General features: G+C 37.8%; 1 protein-coding gene across 1 annotated transcript in view; it reads right to left on the reverse strand.

Moving 5' to 3' along the window:
• The window catches only part of CABIN1 (calcineurin binding protein 1), a gene marked incomplete at both ends in the record, with an annotated part of 45,516 nt that overhangs the window by 4,728 nt on the left and 21,146 nt on the right, over positions 1 to 19,642 (reverse strand). The window contains 6 exons of the mRNA XM_008942560.1: positions 1,274 to 1,611; positions 3,392 to 3,574; positions 13,422 to 13,600; positions 14,185 to 14,336; positions 15,650 to 15,910; positions 17,485 to 17,746. Coding sequence (XP_008940808.1) covers positions 1,274 to 1,611; positions 3,392 to 3,574; positions 13,422 to 13,600; positions 14,185 to 14,336; positions 15,650 to 15,910; positions 17,485 to 17,746 — 1,375 coding nt within the window. The remainder of the gene's footprint in view (positions 1 to 1,273; positions 1,612 to 3,391; positions 3,575 to 13,421; positions 13,601 to 14,184; positions 14,337 to 15,649; positions 15,911 to 17,484; positions 17,747 to 19,642) is intronic.

A 19,642-nucleotide genomic window follows, 5' to 3' on the forward strand; every position in this document is an offset into this window, starting at 1 on the left:
AAAAAAAACAAAAACAAAAACAGAAGAACGTATTTTGCAAGTAGTTCCTCAGGCAAGGACATGCTATTCGAACCAATAAATTGAAAACAGCCAGCCTTTTTTGTTGAATGTTGATACAAAATCATCTGTCAGCAACAGTAATGACAGATTGCAGGAATCCATGGCTCCTATTACTGATTAGTTCCATGGAAAAATAACAACTGTCACATACAAACAGTATAAGACTGTTTTCAAAACAAGCTCTCTTTAAAAAAAGGGTAATATTTTTCTGGATAATCACTGTACAGCCAAATGGAATATTCATCACCTTTCAGTAGATGGGTAAGACAGATTACTGCTCAATTCAGAGCAGTACTGTTGATGTGTTTTGTGCTGAGGGAAGGGGTATGACTTGTTTCCATTACCTTCCCTTCTCTATTATTCACACAAGCTTCAGTACTGGTGGGGAAGAGAATTCAGGAAGCCTTGCAGTGCAGCATATGACATAACACCAGACTTCCAAATACAAAATCTGTGAGTTCAAACCTTGGTTATGACAATTAGAGAAATAACACTGATAATTTCATCGTACTATTCATACACATTTTACTAACTGATACTTCAGAAGGAGAAAGGACTGTAACAGAAGTATGCGGAAGTAAAACAAAGAATTACATAATTTTAAACCAAAACGATGCTAATTGATAGCAGAAGGCTTTTGAAATTTATTTTGAGGAATATGCAAGGGTGAAAATCACTGTCTTGTGAGCAGTAGGACCTATGACTTTCACTCAGTGATTTCTAAACACCAAATAATTTTGTCTTATTCAAGATGACCTCTATGCTGTGACAGTAGGAAAAATTTCATTCTACACAGACTCAAGATAACCAGAAAGTCTGTCACATAATGTATTTACACCAATACTGATGAATTTCTGCTTCCAAGTCACTTTTCAGTCCACTTATTCAGTAAGATAAGTGACTGCTGTCATTTGTACAAGAACATCTTACTTTTGTGACATATCTAAAAGATAATTTTCTGCTGAATGACATAAAATTACATTGTTTGATAATAAAAAAAGACATTTTCTAACTCAACTGGCCTTAGGCACATGAATCAGACAATCTAGGAGCTGAAGACTTCCCAAAGCACAGTTCCAGTGCAAACTGCATTAAACAAACTTACCTGCTGCATTTTAACACTGAGACTTCCGCATCAGTACAAATGACATTACAATTTGTTTACTCAGGCAATAAACACAGCAAGGCAGCTATTGTGGCATGGACTGCTCACCTTGTGTGTTTTGCTGTACGTGTACAGATATGCCAGTCTGTAGAGGCTCTTGTAGTGCTGGGGAAAGCGGCTGAGGCACAGGCAGAAGGAGGCGATGCACTGCTCCGTCAGGAACTGCCGCTGCTCCTCCACGTCTGCCGGGAGACCCTGGGGAAATTCACACCCATCTCCACAAGGTCCACCTTTCTTTTTGCAGTCCCACTGTGAGGGTGGGGGGACTGCGGCTTTGATGAGATTGCCAGAAGCAGACTGAGGATCCACCAAAATTTTTTGGCCAGCAGGCTCAGCAGGATGATAAGATTCTGAGCTCTCCAGCAGCTCTTCTGACTTTCCTGCAACTGGAACATTAAGAGAAGACAAAAGTGACAATGTAGATTACCAAGTGGAAAATGAAAGAAAGGCAGGAATAGAAAAGGAAAGCCATCCTGCCAAGTGGAATGTGTTATTCTTAATCTACCTAGCAAAGTAATTCCAGGATACAATTTAGGCTCGGACAGAACCATTACCAGCAGCTAACCTGGTATTCTGGATAATATACGACCTACAGTTCCACCCAGATATTTTTGTGATCAACTTGGTAACTCATAGCTCAGTTGACCCATCTTTTCTTGAAGGATAGCAAATATTACTTCAGAAAAACATGTGTGACAGTGGGAGCTTCCACATTTCCTGTTACGTAGTCATTGCTAAAAACAAGCATGCCACATGCAGATTAACTTTTTTAACTTTGATTTTTAGTTACGGAAGTTCACTGTGTCTTTGTCTTTGCTAGGATAAAGAGGCTCTTACAATAGATCTTATGTCCTAGCAGGCTACTGATAAAATATCCTTCATCCTCAAGTGAAAAACTGCTTTTTAATTTTTTCCCCAACAAAGCTGAACTTGGAGACAAACTCATTTCCAGAACAGAAATTCTGAAAAATTTACTTGTACATGTATGTATCCATTATAATTTTACTCTGCAGATAGGTTTATGGAAAAATACATTTGTTCTAATAAATGTCAGTAATCTAGGACTGAATTCCACACCGTTCTCCTGGCAGACAACTGATGACAATAACACAACTCACTGCAAGCCTGAAAGAGAGTCATGTTTTTAGTCTAGCACCCAAAAGACTACTGGATTTAGTGATTATGTAAATACTATTTTACAAACCCAGAAACTGGCATCTATTTCCCCATATTGATGCAAACATTGCCACAGACTTCTGCAGCTCAGGCAAGAGTGAAATAAAATATTCTTTAAAAAAAAAATCAAGCTAGTCAAATCTAAGAACAAAATGACATGTCAGCAACTATTCCTAGTGAGATCAGTGAAGTGAATCAGGGCTATCCACATACCATTGTTTCTGGATCTATGAAATTGGAAAAAGACTTAAGTATAGTGTGAGTTGGCAGAAAAGACTTAACATACCAAAAAGAACCACAACCTAGAAAGGTGGGCAAAATTTATACATTGGTCATGTTTGCCTTTCCCTCCTGAAGTCCAGTCTCTCTATCTACTGCCACATCCAACTGTACAAAAATCAGATAAAGGGAAATTACAGCTAATGGATTTTGAAGTTATTTTTCCAGTGGAGTACAGAACACTTAGTACTATTATATATGGAAACATTTGGTAGAGACCAATTCCACTGCTCCACTGAAATACAGTATTCAATGGAATAAAACATCTAATTCCACTGCATGTGCTCTTCCAGGTACCGAAATATCAAGCTGCTACTAGGCCAGAACAAAAAGGGCATTTTTATCTGGGGAAAAGAAAAGGTTTTTTTCTTTGGGATTATCTTCAAATTAACTAGTCCTTCAATTATTTCAAGATTTGAAACACTGAAGAAAGAGTAAATAACCTAAAATGAGGCAAGCCAGTCAAAGGGCCACCACAGACAGCAGTTTATCATTGTTCTTGTCTCATAAGGTTCAACAGGTTGTACAAATTGGGATGATGGCCATGTAATCAAAGCACAGTTGCAATTTTAAGCTACGCACATACATGCAGCAGTAACACCTAGTTAAAATTCTCAGTCACAGTGAACCATATTTCAGTGCTTCTGCATGACAGAAGAAACATTTTAATGAGAATATACTAGCTGACATTATATATTAAACTGGGCATACTCTTTTCCTCTGTAGATCCCAGGGACTCTTTGCTGGGCATCAGTGTATCAGCACAGGTAGTAGAAATCCTCTTCTCTGTGTAAGTCTTCCTCAGGCTGTCTTGAGAACTGGCAGGCTCATTGAACATATCCTGTGTGGAACTGGAGTCAGACAGCACCGCTGCAGTGCTATCCTGACTCCTCTCTGCAAAAGGAGAGAAAAAAGGAATGCACCATTTCCTACTCATCAAGCTGTTACACCGTGGTAACAGCAATGAAAACTGCAGCCACTCTGCAAACCTCTTATAAGTGCACTACAGGATCTTTACCAATCACCAGTTCTGTTGTCTGAAAGATGGTTTTTTGCTTTTAAGTTGTCAACTTCAGCTTCTCATTTTTATTTCACCTCTGTGCTAAGAAACTAAAATCCCAGTCTTCTTTCACTAAGCATTATTTAACTCTAATGTAATAGAGAGCTCCCTGCCCCTAGAATAGGAACGTTTCTTCCTAGAATATAATCCTGGAATTTGATTCAAAAGCAATGATGCTGAGCTTTCAAAATCAGTTAGGCTGAGGACACAATATTTCAGCTAGCATGGTCCTATAACATTTCCTGGGTTTTCTGTGCCATTTACTTGAAAAGCACCTCGTATAAATTTGAGTCTGACACAAGCGAAGTTCAATTGACAAGAAAAAACCATGAATAACAGTACTGGTAAAAATCACTCACGAAGGACAGAAAAATGACTACCATTAGAGGGCTGAGACTTAAAGGAGTGATCACTGATGCCATTTAACCTGCAAGAGTTAGATGTTGCTCACCAAATGTTCTGAAAGGTGATTTGATACATCAGAGAAACAATCCATTACAGAACTAGGTTTAAGATGGACAGGAAGGAAGCTCTTGGATTCTGACAGAAGAATGGGAGAATTGACTGCCTTGACAGAGTGGAGTAGGTATGTCGGCTGCTGACTACATTACAGTCACAACTAAACTGTTAATCTGCTGATAGCTGTTACAACACAGGAAAAATTGTACAGGCTGGTGACTTCGTCTTGGAGGATGAAATTCACACCCCAGAACAACTGAGCACCTTCCACCTTTGAAACCTGCCTGATACACCCCAAGTTCTTCCACATCAAGGTTTAGGTTATCAGAGGCAAACCTGCACGACTTAGAAATGCAGCTTAGTATTTCCAACAGAAGGATGCATGCATCTTCCCAGTGAGATGGGAAAGTGGCATTTTTCTGAAATATTGTGCAAAATAATCCTGTGTCCAACAGAAAATTATGATTCTGACAAGTCCCTCTAAATCTGTAGCCCAGAAGACTAATTTTCAGTTTCTGCTTAAGATACAGGAAGAGCTTAACCAAGAGGCATGTTACCGTTGTCTAGGTAGTTCCAATGCATTCTTTTTCATTAATTTTCCTGATGAGATCAAGAAAGAAAATTAAAAAAGCAGGAGCCCTTGCTTTGAGATGAGCTGATAATTTAATTAAATTCCTTCTGTTCCATCTGAATTGCACTGGTTCAGGGGAGAGCTAAGAGCCTCCTATGAATTTATTTTATCAAGATAAATCTCTCTGTAGACCTTCAGCTTGCAGATCAGGTTCTGCTTATTAGAATTCCAACAAATTTTAAAAAAAATTGGTGTACTCCATAGGCTTTTCAATATCACACAAAGAAAACCTTCCTTTTCAGTGATCAGATCTTAATAAAACTGTATCTTGAAAAAGAATGGGGGAACACTATTTGCTTCCTAATTGGAAGTTATATAGTTGGTTAATGATGATAAGTTTGATACAGAAAGAATATAATTATAAAGAATAGGAAGAGAAGGATTCTGAAGAGAGGTCAGTCAAGCTCTAAATTACTCATTTATAAAGCTTTAATAACATTCTGTGGTACAAATGGATACTATTGAACTCCCAGCTGGCATCAGGAAAAACATTTACAGTAGCTCCCTTGATATTTTTTTTTAAGGGAAGTTTCTGCATCTGTGGAAAAGAGGCTGAATTACTCATCTTGGGAAGGACAAAAAAAATAATTCAAATTTCCAAACGTTGCCATAAGCCTGGAGGTCAGTTTTGACATGTGGGTTATGACAGATTAAAGCATTAGAATGTAAATCAAGAACTTTAGACCACTATGTGAGAGTGATATCAGATCACTAAGATATTACACTAAATTCTGAGCATGCAAATATAGGAAATGAATTAGCACGTTAAATTTCAGATGTATGCACAACAGGAAAGCTTTTCCCTATGGGGAACAAATGTAAATACCTCCTTAGAATTAGTTATTTTGATTTTAAATTTCTACTAAAATGAGTGTAGATTTAGGTATGCATGTTTATTCTCCTTTTCTTTCAATACATTGGCTATATAAAAGAATAACCTTAATGATAATAACACTTAGCTTGTTAATCACTGAGAAACAGAGGAAGACATTAAGAAGAATTGAGAGAACTTGCTATTATTTTAGACACTTCTTGAATGCACCAGATGCTTTCAAACTAGGCCTGATGAAAAACACTGGAGTATTTCAGAAATAAGCAGCAGCCACCAGTTATTAATATTAATTTCTCAGAAGTCACAAAAGATGGGTAAAGTTCCAGGGAATGAAAAACAAAGTGTAGTGCCTATCTTTACAAAGGATAAAAGGTCAAAGTTATTAGCCCCAGCCTTCATTTTCCACAGAGAACTGGACTTATTTATCTTCAAAAAGATGATGGAGTATTTCCAAACACATACAAAATAAAAATACAATGATTTCTCTTCATATTCACTAAGTCAAGAGCCACAGGCAATTGGTTTTCATTGCAGCAAGAAAATCACCTGTTTTTTTTTCTAATCTCTACCTTAACTGTTACATACAGTTAAATTGCATGAAGAACCTAAAGAATCTCTGGAGGTTTTCAAGGACAGGTAGACAAATAGCTATCATTTGCTAGGTTACCCAGATGTGCATTAATAGATTTAAAAAAAAGCTCTGTCAATACCTAAATGTTTCAGTTATGTAATGCAGAACTCTTGTCAACTGCACCAAGTCACTTCCTGGCTCTGCTTTTATAAAAAAAAAAAAAAAAAAAACATTATACCCCACATATTTTTCATACCTGAAAGTACTATGGTCGTCTAGCCTAACACAAAAATATATAGAGATATATACACACTAGGCAGACACACAGCATATATTTTTTTTACATCCATTGTGTTATATGGCTTTTCCTTCCTCTGATAAGGGTTGGCTGTATTTGAGACAGTCATCAGTGTTACTCAACCTACAAGCCAAAGACCACCGCAGTCAGTGTGACATGAGAATTAATTACGAATTCCCAATGGGTAGTGACACCTGGCCCTTTGAAAGATGTAACTCTAAGGAGAACATCAGTACTTTTCAATAATTTCTGCTATAATTAAATACAATTTAATGCAACTGAGTGTAATTTAAAAGATTACTAGTTTTACCATTTTGTTTACCTAAGGTATTTTCTTAGTTCCTCTATCTGGCAATAGCAATAAGATAAGCTTTTCCAAAAAGCTAAAGTAATCCCTCACTTATAAGCAAATGATAAATCAAGGACTAAATATTCTTTTGAGGACTCTTCCTGTAAAATTTCCTATAATTTCACTAGCTAAGATAAAAATACAACTGGGTATTAATGTCCCAAAATTATTATCTGTAGTGGAAATGAAGAGAATAGGGAAAAGGTCTACTAAATTGTGCATAAGCAACTGCAACAATATTCCTACTACATATATGTGCTGATACCAGATTCTCTCTTTGGTATTACTACATTTTGTTTCATTATTTGGTTGCATCAATCCTAAGTTTTGGGAAAATTTCAAACAGCCTGAGGAGCTGAAATCTCTATTCAATATGAAGTTAAGTATTTTATGTTTATTTCTAAAGATTAAGGAAATGGCACAGGAGAACAAATTGCTTGTTTGGGTTTTGACTCATCACTCATAATGTACTCAGCTTGTGATACTTCAGGATTTCTATGTCAGACTACAGCACCTCATCTGTCAACAGGTGAAAAAGAGCAGCTCTAGAGAGAAGATGTAAAAAAAAAAAAAATCAAAAGGAAGAATCTTGCTAACTTTCCAAGATACTAGTGAAAAAAAAAAATTAATTATAATTGGAAAGATATCATTAGGAAGAAAGAATCTGTATGTTCACCTGTACTGCCAAAGACCTTTGTTGGATCACAGTGAGATCCTCTCAGTCACTCAGATAACTAACTAGCATTACTTAACATGTATTAGATATTACAAAAATATCTGTAGTCCATTTGACTTAATTCTACACTTAAGAGCATTTTAAGGTTAATATTACCCTGAATGAAATAGGTTTACTTCAAAAATCCATATTCCACACTAGTCCTCCATACCAGAAAAAGCCATTAGCTTGTCACTGTCACTGTTCCATTAGCATTCAGGCACAAGATCTGCATGCCTACCAATTAACAGTGAAAAGTTGTGTTCAACTTTGTGGAATCTAAATGACTATTTAATTTTAAAATGCAACAGGAAATAAAGCAGCTCAGTACTTCACTAGCCATTACCCTGTGCCAGCATTGTCCCACATGCACCGTAAGCCCTGTCGACCACATGCCATAAGCCTTGTTACCTGAACTGTGTCCCCTCACAGGGCTGAAAAGACAATGATGTGTTAAAGTGTGACCTGAACTAGCAGACATACAATCCTAATGAATGCTAAGTATGCTGACCAGGTAACATCTCTCGTGGTACAAGCTTACATAATTCATCCTCAGGGGAGCTGAAGGGCAGCGTTCCGGTGCCAATATCAATGAGGTGTTCTGCCTTTGTCAATTAATTACTATGCAGCTCACTAATTGCATTGTCTGTCCTCCTTCCTTTGAAACTTTTTGAAAATTAAAAGAAGAGGAGGGAGAAGACCTCTGAAACATCTTCATGTGGAGGTAGGTAACAGGCTCAGAAAGCCAACAGGGTATATTACTCACTTTTTCTGAGTAACATCTTTTCCTGTCTTAAATATCTGAAGGAAAATGTATACCCAGCTATTACAACACGGTATCTGAAATGTGATAACCTATCAGATACAACTCAAAAATCAGAAACAAGTGGCACAAAAAGCTTTTCTAAAGATATATATAGTTGCTAACTCAATTTACAGTAAAGAAAAATTCTGCTGCACAGTTCAGAGCTTATGCATAACTATATATTATTTTAAAAAATAATGTTTTCTTATGCAATAAAGGTAGGCTGTTCACAGGCAGTGGATGTACAGACTCTCTTTGTCCTTCTTGTCTGGCACCGTATCTCCTCTCATCTCTTTACTTGTACATATCAGCTGTTTTCTTTATTGGTATGTAGTCAGAAGCATGATGCATTATGTAATTCTCACTCTTGAAAGAGTTTCCACCCAAAACAGAAGACAACATTCAGCTCTGTACCAAAAGGCACTTGCACATTACTAAAAACAAAGGAATTGCAGGTTTGCATGGGGGCAGATTAATTTCTTGAGGACAGCAAGGCCTCAAGGTTTAAAGGGAGTTCTCTTATGAGTCAAAGATGAGGGTCTACGTTTCATCTGGCTGCACTGAACACTGGATATATTTCAGTAACTCACAGTCCTCCATTGCTGTTCTTCTGTCTTGAAGTGCAGAGCAACAAGACTATCTCATCCATGTTCCATTTCTTTAGTCAAATTATTTTTACATCACCTCACACTAAATGTCAGTGTGATACTTTTACTAATCAGAGAGAGGTTAAATTGGGGTAAGGTAAAAAATGGAGCATACTGCAATAAACTGGATCTGATTCATTATTCATGTAGTCCAGTATGCAGTCCCCATGAACATCCAGTACTGTGTGCCAGAAAAGGATACATACTGCAGACTAGAAGATTTCATTTTAAACTGCTGGAGAGAATTTTGAAGGGTAAGATTTTGATGTTCCAAAATGTAACGTGGATGTTGTTTTTATGCACCCCACTGCAGAAGCTCATTTAGTCTGGCATGAGTGACAACCTGGTGCAAAAAGCTCAGAGATCACCTTTGTCTCATCAGGACATTGAGAACCCCTGTTTATAAGAACACTGTGCATCTTTGTAACATTTGCAGGATTACAGACCAACAAACTACGAAGCGAGACTTCTCCCACAGCATGAAGCAAGGAGCCTTTCCCAGTGAGTTTATCATGCAGGTTTTGCCAATTATTAAAAGCAAGCCGTGACAGGTAAAAGCAGGAAGAGAATGCCTGGGGAACAGAGATTTGTGTAAAGGTTAGAGGCAGCACGGGCAATATTGGTTGCAAAAGCAATCAGGCAAAGACAAACACAAAAAAGGACGATTACATCTAACCACACACAACACACTACATGGCATGGATGAAGACTTAAACAATGTGGCATTTTAACACTGTAACAACAATGGATACTGAATACATCATCTGCATACCACCACAATAACATGGACTTGAATATCAACACAACAAAGGCATATTACAGCAAAAAACACCTCACAACAAAATTTAGGTAAACTTAACCTACTTGAAGTCTGTACTGCAGTTGGTCTTAACTGACTACATACATCCAGCCTGTATAAAGTTGGACAGTGAGCACATCTGTTTTGGCATATAACACTGGCTGTGTAAATATGGTTATATCCCAAGTAATAATAGTCTTGGTGGCCACTGAGTTCCTGTTTTTTCCTGTTTCCTACTTTGCTCTTGGAAAATAAGAAAGAGTCTAAACCTCGGGCTTCTATTACCAATCGCACATTTTCATTTTGGAGGGTTATAAAACAGCAACAGGCATGGGTGATGACAGGAAAGACAGGATTAACAGAAAGAAGGAAAAGCTGTTGCTGAATGGAAGGACAAGGAAAGAGAAAGGAAGCTGCCTATTGCACACACAAGACAGCAGCTAGTCAGCCAGCAAATAACAGCTGCCACTCAGCAATACTTCTGTCTCCTTGAAGGAGACAGAAGCTAGCAGCTGCCACAAGGAAAAAAGTTTAGTCACTTTACAAGCTGTATTTACTGGTTCTTTTCTCCCATTTCCATTAAATATATGACTTAAAATTAGTATCACCAGCATTCACTGGATATGAAGCTTTTCCATGCTCTCAACTTTTAACAGTGATTTCTGTATATTCTGGTCTTCTTTTTCCACCAGCAAAACTTCCTTGAGAGCTACAGAACTATAATGGCACATTTAAATATAACATAAGTGAAATAAGTCTGCCCTCACAACTTTACCTATCTGAATTCTTTAAGATCAGAGTCACGATGTTTTCAAAAAAATTTCTGGCTGTACAATAATTATTTTCTGTTTGCAAAGAGATAATCTGCTGCACTCGAAGGAATTCCTGGATACGTTTAAAAAAAAAAGAGAGAGAAACAATCCAAAATATCCATAAACAACATAAAATAGAAAAAATAGGTCTCAGAAGGAACCACAAGTGTTGCAGTGCTATACTGTCTCCTGGAACACATTACAGTCTTTCACTTTTTTTTTTTTCCTAAGTAGTATTTTCTAATACTACCCTTAATACTATTTTCTCATATCCAGATTGACAATGCAACTTAAGTCTAGTATCTTCTGTTCTGTTTCCCATGGGCATGGAAATCCTGGAGGGTTTTTTATCTCTAACTTTTTGTACAGCCTTCAACACCGTTCAGGTTGTGCTGCTCTCATGTCTCCTCTTAGCCCTCTCCTCCACAGATAAACCATCCCAATTCCTTCTCTTTTTCTTCAGGGATCACGTTTTCTTGAAGCACAGCACACAAAAATGGTCAGAAGAGGTCTCACAGGTCAGCAATAGCAGGGATCCCAACCAGCATGTTTGCTCGTGCTAACATGTGAAGAGAACTTTGTAGGCAAGACCCTGTATGATGCTCTCATTTTGTTTAGGTCATATATGATCGACAATATTGAAACAAAAATAAGGCTAAATAAGAGTATTGTCATGCCTCAAAACAAATATCTAGGCTGAATTTAGGCCAAATTATTAATTCTGTGAACAACAATATACAGTTTCATTTGCTGTCAGAATGGAAAAAAAAAAAATCAGAAAAGTAGTCAAATGATGGATATTTTCTTCCTATTTTTAGGAAAGGCAAAATGGAAATGCAGACATCAGTTTTCTTCAGTGATACGATTACATCTAAGATGTCAAGAGCACTTTACTTCAAAAGTATATATTTTAGTACAAGTAAAATGCAAATGCATGCATAGGAACACAGTATATTTAATAATATAAAAGCAGAAGACTTCTGCACATTGCTCAGCCTGTTAGCTGTCCTTCCATCTGTAACAGCCCCAAGGCAAATATTTCAGTTTCCTGGGGCTCTCCAATATGCTGTTATCCAGAGTGTAGTTGTGCCAGCAACTGAGAAAGCACCATGCACCATGCAGTACTTGGCAATTCTCCCCTGCAGGGTTACACACACAGCCTGCCTAAAGATCTCCCTAACCTTGCTTCTTCCAGTAGCTGATGTTTTGAATTGCTCTGATAGCAGCAAAACTTGGTCCCAGCCAGGCTAAGCAAGCAGACCTAAGAACTGCTGCTTTGTGTTCCTCAGCCTGCAGCCTTGGGCTTTGCCAAGCAGCCAACCTTTCATCGTATCGGACAAGCAGCATGTCACAGTCTGCAACACCTCACTGTGAGGGAGTGTACTAACACATATGGGGATATTTACCTAATTTATAGATCTCCTGGGAACATCACACCATCAGGACCTAGGCAGATGTAGTCTTACGCAGAACTGCTTCTCACAGGGAATATTATTCAGGAAATATATTAATATTTGCTCCCTTCTGAGTTTGCTGTGTCTAAAGACATCAAAAGGCTCATACAAGAGTCTGATCACTACCTAACCCATTCACACTAACACACTGCATGTGATATCAAAACAGTTCAGTGAATTACTCCTTACTGAAATGTAAAGAATCAAATGAACAGTTCTCTACTCAATTTAGTGAAGAGATGAAGGATCTTCTGTCAGTTTCAGCAAGAATTATTTGTTAAGGAAAAGGAATAAATTCACCTTGCAGAGTTCCCAAGCATATGAACCTTTGTTTCAAAACTATGTCAACAAAGATATTTACAAGTTACTGGTCTTCAGAAAATGCTGATAGGAAGCAGCCCACCCTCCATAAATCAACTTCTATCAAGCAGAGTAGGTGGTGGGGCCTGCCACATTCTACCACCACTAAGCTACACACTGGAGCTATTTTGCTCCTTCTTGAGTGATGATACTCACAGATCCAAATGGATAAACAAATGGCCAGAAGAGCAGAATCAGAATAAAATTCCTACCCAAGTAATAATGTCAGGTTACTTAAATAGTAACTTAATTTCTACTATATATGTATACTGCAAAATCTCCAATAACACTGTGTTACCACCCTACCTTCTGCATTTATAAGCCAATTATTTATTGTAACACTTCATATTCTATAGAGATGAGCTGCTAACCAGTCATTGTAAATGATAAAGAAAAATTAAAAGATGAAGTCTACTGAACCATCATGCAAATCACTTCGTGCTCATAGACAACGTATTCAAAACAGTTGCCACCTGCCTCCTTCAAAAAAGGATAATACTGTTTTGGTTTGCCTTTTTGATAATTTGTCTTGTTTCAGACACAGTTCAAATTTTCACCTGGTCATTCCACACAGGCACTGAAACAGCATCCAGTCTTCTGAAGACTGAATCCACAGCTTTGCTAATAAGCTCAGACAGACATTTAGTTCTGGAGGGGGAAAAAAAATGACTGAACATTCAGTCAGCTCCATATTCCTCCTATCAACATTCCCATTTTGGCTAAGTGACAGGTGCCAACGGTGGCAGGTGACAACTTTGAATTTAAAGCTCTGACTGTACATTGATTCTATTTAAAGCACTGAATTAATTCAGTTAATGAGCTTCAATATTGCCCGTGTTACCACAGACCCATCACCCTCCTTGTAACGAGCAGTTTGATCATTCCTGGTCAAACCCCCCGTGATTAGAGCACCTCCCTGTGCTGGCAGTATTGAGAACAGGGACTGTACCGTCCGGCGTTGCCTGCTGATGGGGTTTTTTACATTTGACGTAATCGTGGTCAACTGGAGTGGCTGTGTAAGGTGGGGATGTCAGACCTGGACCCGAGGATGAGGGGAGGGAAGTCCCAGGGCCTGGCACTGTTCCAGCTGAAGAGTGAGAATCTTCATCAATCATGCAAGTTTTTTCCCTGGGAGGGGCAAGACAAAAAAAAAAGAAATGTTAACATGCTCAGGACATATACAAAGAACAAAAGGAGACTACGTGTTCTTATGACATCTCCAACAGAGTAATCAAATCTTTATCAAAAGTAAAAAAATAACGAATTCTAAATGATTTTTTAGTGCAGGCTCTATTCCTCCTTTATCACTTGTTAATAGAAAAATGTTCTTTATTATGTAGTCGTTAATGAGCCAAATGATGGAAATTAACATCTCTTATCCTTTAAAATAAAGGCCATTTGCTTTTGCATTTCTTAAGAGTTGATAAAAATATCATTTTATTAATAAATAAAACCAGTGGCTACAAAATGGATTACGAGATCAAAATTGTTCTGTTTTGTTCCCTTCCCATCTACACTGTGCCAATCTCTGAAATCTTGAAGCAGCATATAATCTTACCCCTCACGATACCTGAAAACTGCAAACATTAAAATTAACTCTAATCACTTTTACTTTGCTTTGTTTATCTTTCACTCAGCTTCATTTTAACTGTTTATTTTACAGTAGTTCGTAAGTATGTTTTCAGAGGATACTCCTGAAAATTAGCACTCACTTTTCTGCAACTTTTGGGGTGTTCTTCTCCTCACCCCTGGCAAATGGTCCCTCAGAAGCTTCTTTCATGAAACTAACTAGTATCTCTGCATCTACTCCTGAGTCTGGTTTCCCCACAAGTTTCAAAATAGAAGCATGAAGTCGAAAGTATACCTAGAAAAAACCAAAGTGCATTTGTGTCAGTAGAGAATGAATTCATAGCTCTACAACCCATTACAAAGAGTCCCTGTCAAAACTGAAGGAGTTAGTAAAGAGTTAAAATCTGTTAACTAAACTTCCCTGAACAGGACTTTTCCTGCCTTTGAAAGTTGTTTGTAAATTACAAGATGTGAACACTGTAAAAATTTTGTAACTGCAACCCATGGAATACAAAAATGAAAGCAGACCTGGTCTCCTTGGAGACAAGTCACCACTGGGCATGTTCTAGATCCACTATTTTTGTGAGATAACACAGTGAAAGCAAAGGTGTTAGACTACAACTACTATTCATACTCACACATGAACTTACACTTCCAGAGGAATGAGGTGCTTGTGAAACCTCTCCACATTTAATTATGATAAAAACTGATGAACTGTGTGCAGCAAAATCCAAAAGTGGAGCTTCTGCCTGTATGTCCAATACTAAGACCGTACATATATTGTCTTTAAAACAAAACCAGCCTGAACAACAGGCTCCATTTTATTCTCCAAGTTAGGCTTGTAAATGCTCCCAGATGCAGAGCACCATGTTGAAATGCTGGGGTTTGAACCCCAAGCCCCCGAATTAAGGTTGCCATATGGGTGATTCCCACAGCCCTTCATCCAGAGGTGGTGAGTTTGCCTTATAGCTTCCCCCCGGGGTGCAGCCGGCCCTGCAGGGAGAGCCAGAAGGGAAATGAGCCCCAGGGGTACCACATTGAGTTGACAAAGGTCAGGTGTCTGCTTGGGGATAAAAGCTGGGACCACTGGCAGGGAGTCAGGAGTGTCTGTCTGTGGAGTGCACTCCACAGAGCTTCCTGGTTTAGGACAGACCTCCTGACTCCCTGGAGCTGGGCCCCAGTCTGTTTAGACCTTTGTGAACGCGGGCCAATCGGGTGAGAGTCGCCATGTGGGCACCTTTTTCTTATGTATTTAACTGGCTGGTCTGGCTGTTTCCCATGCCAACTATGGGAAACTTTGGTTCACTGTTTATACCACCTGTTGTGGGCTAAGTCACATCTTTTGTGGGATCGTTGGGGGTGGGCATCAATCATGTAGAAGCTGGTTGACCTGTCTGTACCCCCAGCGGTCATTCATATCATAACATTTTTGTTTACAATACAGTCTGCATATTGGTTTCTCTTTCTGCTGGCTGTATCATTTTTATTGGGCCTGGTCATTGGCAGAACACACGTACATATGCCTAATAATACAAACTAATAATTACTGGTATTCCTTTACCTGTAGAGAACAAAGTTTTCAAGTCTACCTATTTAACCTTCCTTTACCTCCAGTGCTTCCATGGCAAGCTCTGGTGGATTATGGTAGTGAATCTTCTTTGGATACCGGGCAGCCTCCTCATGCAGGTAATGACCTGCCTGTTTGTAGTGAAGCAGATAGACAACAGGAGGCTGTTTCTGCTTCTCTGCAATCTTCCCCAGCATGTAGTGGATGAGCCACTCCTCCTCGTCGCCGTCGCCCTCGCAGCGCGCTGCTGAGGTGAAGCAGAGTTTGGCCGTTTCCAGCATACTGTCCCGACGCTCCTCCATCTGTCACAGGGCAAAGCATTGAGAACACGTGAACTCACTGCGCCTGGGATGACAAACTCTAAAAACACACTCCTCCATATCAACATGCAGAGAAAAAGGTACATAAGTTGAAACGTGCTATGGACAAGTGTCTGTTCATTCCAGTAACAGCTGACACAAATAATTAGAACAAACCAGTAAGACTGAAGTGTAAGAACACACATATAAATCCAAAAAATAACAAACCAATACACATCTACAAAAACTTTACTTTTTCTGAACTGTAATTATCTTAACTCTTCAAAGAAAAAAATTTGTTTTGTTCTGCAATTACAGTCTGCTAGAGCCACTACGGACTAGTATCATTTGTGAAGAAATGCATTTCATCTTGCTTGCAATGCATCTACTTTTGGGCTGAATATGGCAAGAATGCCCTTTTTTCCTCTCCCCAGAGAAATTAAAACAAGCACCAAAAATTAAACTGCGAATAAAGTCACATAAAAAAACTATGCCAAAAGAGGCATTAATGTAATTTTGTCTCTTTGAAAATGAACTTTATAAATTTAAAGTGTTGGGCTATAATGGGATCCTAAGCACTTGTTCTACTTCAAGAACTATAACATAACCTTGCTTCTTCAGAATATTTTGTAAGTAGAAGAGAATAACAAGGTTTTTATTTATGAGAAACACATTCCTGAAGAGATACATCTCAGGAAGGGAGATTATAGTGTTAAAAGATAAATTGGAGCAATATAAAGTTTTTCAGTAAATTATGCTTTTCTAATACATTCACTTGAAAAAAAGGAAAACACTAAGATTTTACAAATCACAGCAGATGCACAAGAACAGCAGTTCTTTTTTCATTCTCCTTCCAGCTGTGGACTGCATAATATTTGTAAGTCAGAACAGTTAAAAAAGAAATAGAATTTACTGGTCCAAAAAGACAAAACATTTCTGATAGCAACTCTTGTCACTGTCAGAGAGTATTTCAAATTGCTCATCTTGGCTTAGCAATAAACTTTTTAATAACTCTAACTTATTTGTCACCATCATACATAAAGAGCTAAAGAACTTATAACAGCTTTTTCTATGAAAATTCTATCATCTCCTCATTTTGATCTTTTGTTTAAGTAAATAGCCCAAAAAACACAGAAAAGAGGGAATATGTCTTTAGTTAACAAGAGATGGCGTATGGACACAGATATCATAGTAATTCCTGACCTTTTCACTATTTAATTATGAATATATTTCACCTTTTCCTGAAAACATTGTATAACATTTACAGAAAGGTAAAGTAAATACAATTCCCTTTTCCAGAAAGTTACAATAATTTTGTGTCACCGTCAAAAGATAATTCAAAGATCAGGTTCAAACTAATTTCACACAGGAAAAATAAAGAAAAAAAAAAAAAACCTTTCAATATTGTGTAACACCAACAGTTTACATGAACAAATATTAGAATTTCCAATATTACTAAGTAATATAGAGTCTAATATGTGGTATACAGCATGTAAATATTTACTGTTTAAAAAGTTACTATGCTAGAAAAGATCATCTAAAAATATTTAGACTCTCATACTGCTGTTAGATCCCACCTGCTGCACAACTTCAGGGGGGAGTTCTGACTTCCACTGCTTAAGCTGTCGGGACGCAAAGGAGTGCAGGGCGTAGGAGATGGTGCCGTACTCTATCCACAGGGAGAGGTTAGAGCTGTCAATCTCTAGGGCCCGCTTGAAGCAATTCAAGACAGGAGTAGAGTGCTTCCAGATTGGGCCATCACTTTTCAATTCATTAGAATTCAGCTTGTCCTGAATACGACTTGCTCGAGCCAGAGCCATGCCAGCCCAGGAATCAAACCTATGCAAGCAAGAACATAACACATGAACAATTTCTCTCCTGAATATTATGCTGAATGGCACAGACAAGACTGATTCTGTTATATCCACAACTTCCTCTTCATCATACACTCTCTCAAATAGATTTCGCCATCTCCTCCTCCCCTCATAGTGGAACAGAGGGTGTATAGCCTAAATCATACTGATTTTATTAAAAATGTTTTCCTAATAAAGCACTGTCCCAAATAAGTGGCACACATGAACAACAGATGAGCAACAAGGTTTATCTGCCATGCAAAACTACCCCACCTCTGCTTCTAATGGCAGCACTCCCATCAACTTATTTTCTCAGTAACCACACTGTCCTGTTCAAACATTGTCACCTTTTATTTCCATAGTCCAGCAGACAGCCATTATGACAGTTTGTATCGTTGGACTGAACTGTGAATGGTCTTTATAATCATCATCATTTTCCAACATAAAAATCACAGAACCCAAAATGTACTCATGTATGAAAATGCTGATTAACAATGAAGATTGCTTACTAAGAGGACTGTTCGGGATCTAGCCCTATGTTTATTAGATCACTGACAGTCTGAAGAGTAGTTTCCATATTCCATAACCTCACAGTAATATCTAGGGTCAACACCTCTGGCATTTTTCCATTTTACCATGATTCTAACACCAAAGGAAGAATCATAATGTTCTCACACTTTTGCTTATAATTTCTTGCTGCTTTCAGCTGAAAACCCATTTATGGGTCAAGTGCCCTCAACAGTCAGATTCCTGAGGGAAATGTAACACAGGCATTTGAAAAAATTACATCTCATACGACTGGGGTAAAAATACTATCCTATGACATAAAGCATCTTCAGAGCAACAAAATGTCACACATTAAAGTAATAAATGTATTCCAAAATTTTTTACAAACTTATGTTTTAAAGTATCAAAACTACAAAAACATGGAGGTTGGGCTGTGTGGTAATTTCTTTATCAGGCTTCAAACAAAAGTTTTAGCAATCTGCTAATCACAGGTCCCAGAAGACAGGTCCACAGAAGATTCAGTAACATTATATTACAACTATTTCCTCTGTAGATTTCATGTGTAAAATTGCTCTGTGCCTTCATCTTCCCTTTTGTCTCTTATATGGCTGGACTTCGAAAGAGCTTTCTTGTCTCAAGCCTATCAAACTAGGGTTTTTGTCACTGACTCTGATCTATCAACTTCAAGGAGAATTAAAATAGCTAATATCTAATATGCAATTCCTCTAATTAATCAGTAAATTAAATATTATTTAATTTCATTTTCAAACACTGTTATTCAAAACATGCCTTAAGATTAGAGAGCTTAATCTTGGTGGTAAGAAAATAAATTGTAAATTATCAAAAACCAGTGTGTTTTAGTTTAAATATCACTTACAATACTTTACTTGAGCTTGTATTCTGAGTAGTTCTCTAGCAGCAAGATCAATACTTTTCGGAAGAGTTCAGCCTAAGCAGTTAATCCACTAAACAATGCTATTTGTGCTATAGCTATGCTATTAAACAGTGACATCTTTAATTCCTTGTCATATATGAACAGGCCCAAAGAACAAAAATTGTGAAAGAGAAATACTGATTTGGTCTTTACCCTTCCCAGTTATTCTTGATTTTAATTTAGCTTCTCCCCTCCTTTCAGTTTTTTGTTTTAATTTCAAAACAATCAAATATTTGACACTCAGGGGTTTTTTGTTTCTTTTTGTTGGGTTGTTTTAGAAATGCCTTTAATTATGCAGTGATCTATGACAATGGATTGAAGGCAGGTTTTTTCAGTGGGTTTGTTTGTTTGTTTTTGATTCCTAAAACCAGAATAAATACCTTTTGTTGTCTGTTTTTCAGTACTGAAAGAAGTGAGAAGAATGAATGATGTGCAGCAGGA

The sequence above is a fragment of the Merops nubicus genome, unplaced genomic scaffold, assembly GCF_000691845.1.
Source record: "Merops nubicus isolate BGI_N331 unplaced genomic scaffold, ASM69184v1 scaffold8656, whole genome shotgun sequence".
In the NCBI taxonomy this organism is placed as follows: Eukaryota; Metazoa; Chordata; class Aves; order Coraciiformes; family Meropidae; genus Merops; species Merops nubicus.